We start from the raw sequence: 2771 nt of genomic DNA, 5'->3' as shown, positions 1-2771 counted from the left end.
TGAGGAAATACATTAATCCAACAATATCGGACATGGCGCTCGTAAAGAGACCCGCTCGCAGTTTACTACAATTTCTGATTCCACTGTGGAAAAAAATGAAAATGACTAATCTTTGATTAACCACCAGTTTACAATTGTTAAAAAAAATTGAAGGCTCAATAAAACAGAAATGTAAAATTGCATTCGAAACATAGAACATGACGCACGTCTTCGTTGCTGCACACACCCTCACCGTGCTGCTGCTCTTGCTGTTCTAGTCTTGCGGCTCCTGGGCACCATAGGCGTCGCGCTGCTGGCGCTGTCGTACGCCGTCTACCTCACCAACCCCATAGAGATCGTCATCAATATGGTAAGTACAAGGTGCCTTGCCGAACTATACGAACTGTTAGAAAAAAATTCTGGGATTTCACGGAGGAAGACTCGTGAAAAATATTGCCAAAGTCCTTTGGGATTTCCCAAAGGACTCCGTAGATTTCACGTGTCGAGTTCAGCTTCGAAACACACAGAAGAGTAACAACTCGCTACCTCCAAAAACAAAAAATTACAACATTATAACTAAAAACGGAGTCCTCTGGGAATTCCTGGCAGTGGTTGAGAGTGAATCTTCGGGAAATCCCCAGAAATTTCGTGACACTCAGGGGGTTGGAAATACAAATTAATTTAAATATTATATAGAGCCAGGATCAGACGGCCATTATTGGAGTCCATGGTGACCCCATGGACCCCATGATATTTTTGTACCCCGGTCGTACCAATCTCCCGGGGATTCCACGTGGTGTGGTAAACGACCCCTGTAGCCACGCCACCCCGCGTGGTTTTATGGACAGGATCCAGCTGGCCGCGAGCGCACCGCGCCGCGCGTGCGACGGTGTAGCGTGCGCGGATGAATCTGTGCGAAAAAGTTTTCCGCGATACTCTTCCGATAGGAAATGAGGCAGGCGCCAACGTTTAAAGAAGCGAATGAAATAGGTAATTAATGCGTCCGCAGCAGGCTGCTTACTCGGGCAGCGAGGAGGGAGGGGTGGGGTCGTGTGGAGGACGAGGCAGAGGGCTCTCTGAAATAAGGCGAAGGCGACAACAAATGCGGAGCCTTCGTGCGTCGCACTGCATCCGCGGACAACGTCCGGTAACGTCCCTCTGCACCAGCCGTGCACGACCTATCGCTGCCTTCAAATCGCTGGGGCGCGCACTGTGAAAAATATATTTTTAAATTTACATAGCATATTTTGTATTTACGCTGTATACAGAACATGTTTTGTAACTTTACGACAGACCATTCTTGCTCGTCAATGAATTCCAAGTCGATGAAATAGCGCGTCTAATTTTACAATGTAACGTTGTAATTTTATTACACGCATCATGGATAATTTTCCTGTAGCCTTTACAGCTTTTCTAGAAAATGTCATAACTTACTAACAAATTTCGTAAAGAAATTCTATTTATGCGATTCGTAATTTTATGACTTTTTTCGTTGCCTTATGTAAGATGTTGTATTCTTACAACAAAGAATCATAAAAGAAATTACAAAATTTGTTGTAAATTTACTTCTTATAATTCGTAACTTTACAAATCATTATCGTAATCATAATTTATCAATTTTCTCGTAAATTTAAGAACATTTTTCTCGCAGTGTACTCCAAAAGAGACCACTACCCATCGACCCATATGACCCTGCTGCGCAGTAGTTCTTGTTCAAAGTAGATTTAAAAGGATAATGTCTCCCAGGAGCTCATATTCTCGGATCGTGTCTCAGAGCATTTTGTGTACCACGAATCTGTCACATAATCTCTATGAGCAGTACTCTCTCTCTCTCGCTTCGTGTTCCAGTCGCTTGTGACTTTTCCCACAGAAAGCAATCTGCCCCCCGGAAGGTGCATGGAGCTTTTTGGTCTATCATGTTTGTCGTTTTTGTCCCTTCGTGCATGATGGACCTTTTAATTTTGCATATGTCGTGTGTGTAGGGGGGGGGGGAGAGAATGTGCGTGCAATGCCCGACCGGTTATGCTGAGTATTGTCGGCTCGACGCGTGTGGTGCAGTGGGCCGATGGGGATAAACACTCCAGAGAGCGACGGATTTATAGGAAGGGGAAAAAAAGGTGTGAGAGCGAAAAGATGTAAATGGCGCACCATCACGGTGTGCGTGAGTGTGTTGCTTCTAAATGGTGTGCAAAATGTTTCGGAAACGGGCGCTCATATTCCGTTTTGTTTGTTTGTTGTATCGCACCTGCGAATCACGTGTGGATGGAGTTTATGGACCGTACGTTTCGTCAACTTATATGTGCGTGAAGTGAAGACACGCTTGAGGTATGAGGAGGGAGAGAGTGAAAGAGAGCTTCTTAGTATTTCAGAGTAATATGCTGTATACAGGCGTTGAAGTTTGTTTCACCAAACTATTTCAATGCAATCGAGTTTGTAGGCGCCCAATGATAATTGTACCCCTGGTGTACAAAAATACCTAGGAGTACAACTATCATGGGTGTCTATGAATTCCAACGGTGATCTTGAACCCAATGGAAGGCCACGGTATTTGTACCTGACGGGGGGCGCGCGTGGCCCAGTCCTAGGTTCAAGCACCCCCCGCCGTTTCCGTGTCCAGGACGGGCACATCTCACGAGCGGCGCTCCCCGCGCTCTCCGTGGACAACGATCGGATAACAAGAGAAGAGCTTGCCGGAAACGCGTGGCGGGGAGCGTCGCGCCGGGAGAGTGGAGTGACCCGCGTGAGCCGCCGCCACCGCACACGATTCCTTTCTCTCTCTCTCTCTCTCTCTC

General features: G+C 46.4%; 1 protein-coding gene across 1 annotated transcript in view; it reads left to right on the top strand.

Moving 5' to 3' along the window:
• Window positions 1-2771, top strand: part of LOC113209331 (scavenger receptor class B member 1-like) — a gene marked incomplete in the record, with an annotated part of 65946 nt that overhangs the window by 21656 nt on the left and 41519 nt on the right. The window contains 1 exon segment of the mRNA XM_052265494.1: window positions 258-349. Coding sequence (XP_052121454.1) covers window positions 258-349 — 92 coding nt within the window.

The sequence above is a fragment of the Frankliniella occidentalis genome, unplaced genomic scaffold (assembly GCF_000697945.3).
Source record: "Frankliniella occidentalis isolate FOCC.00 unplaced genomic scaffold, Focc_3.1 Scaffold27, whole genome shotgun sequence".
In the NCBI taxonomy this organism is placed as follows: domain Eukaryota; kingdom Metazoa; phylum Arthropoda; class Insecta; order Thysanoptera; family Thripidae; genus Frankliniella; species Frankliniella occidentalis.
Note: the sequence above shows the minus strand (reverse complement) of the source record. Positions and strands in the feature narration are given on the sequence as shown.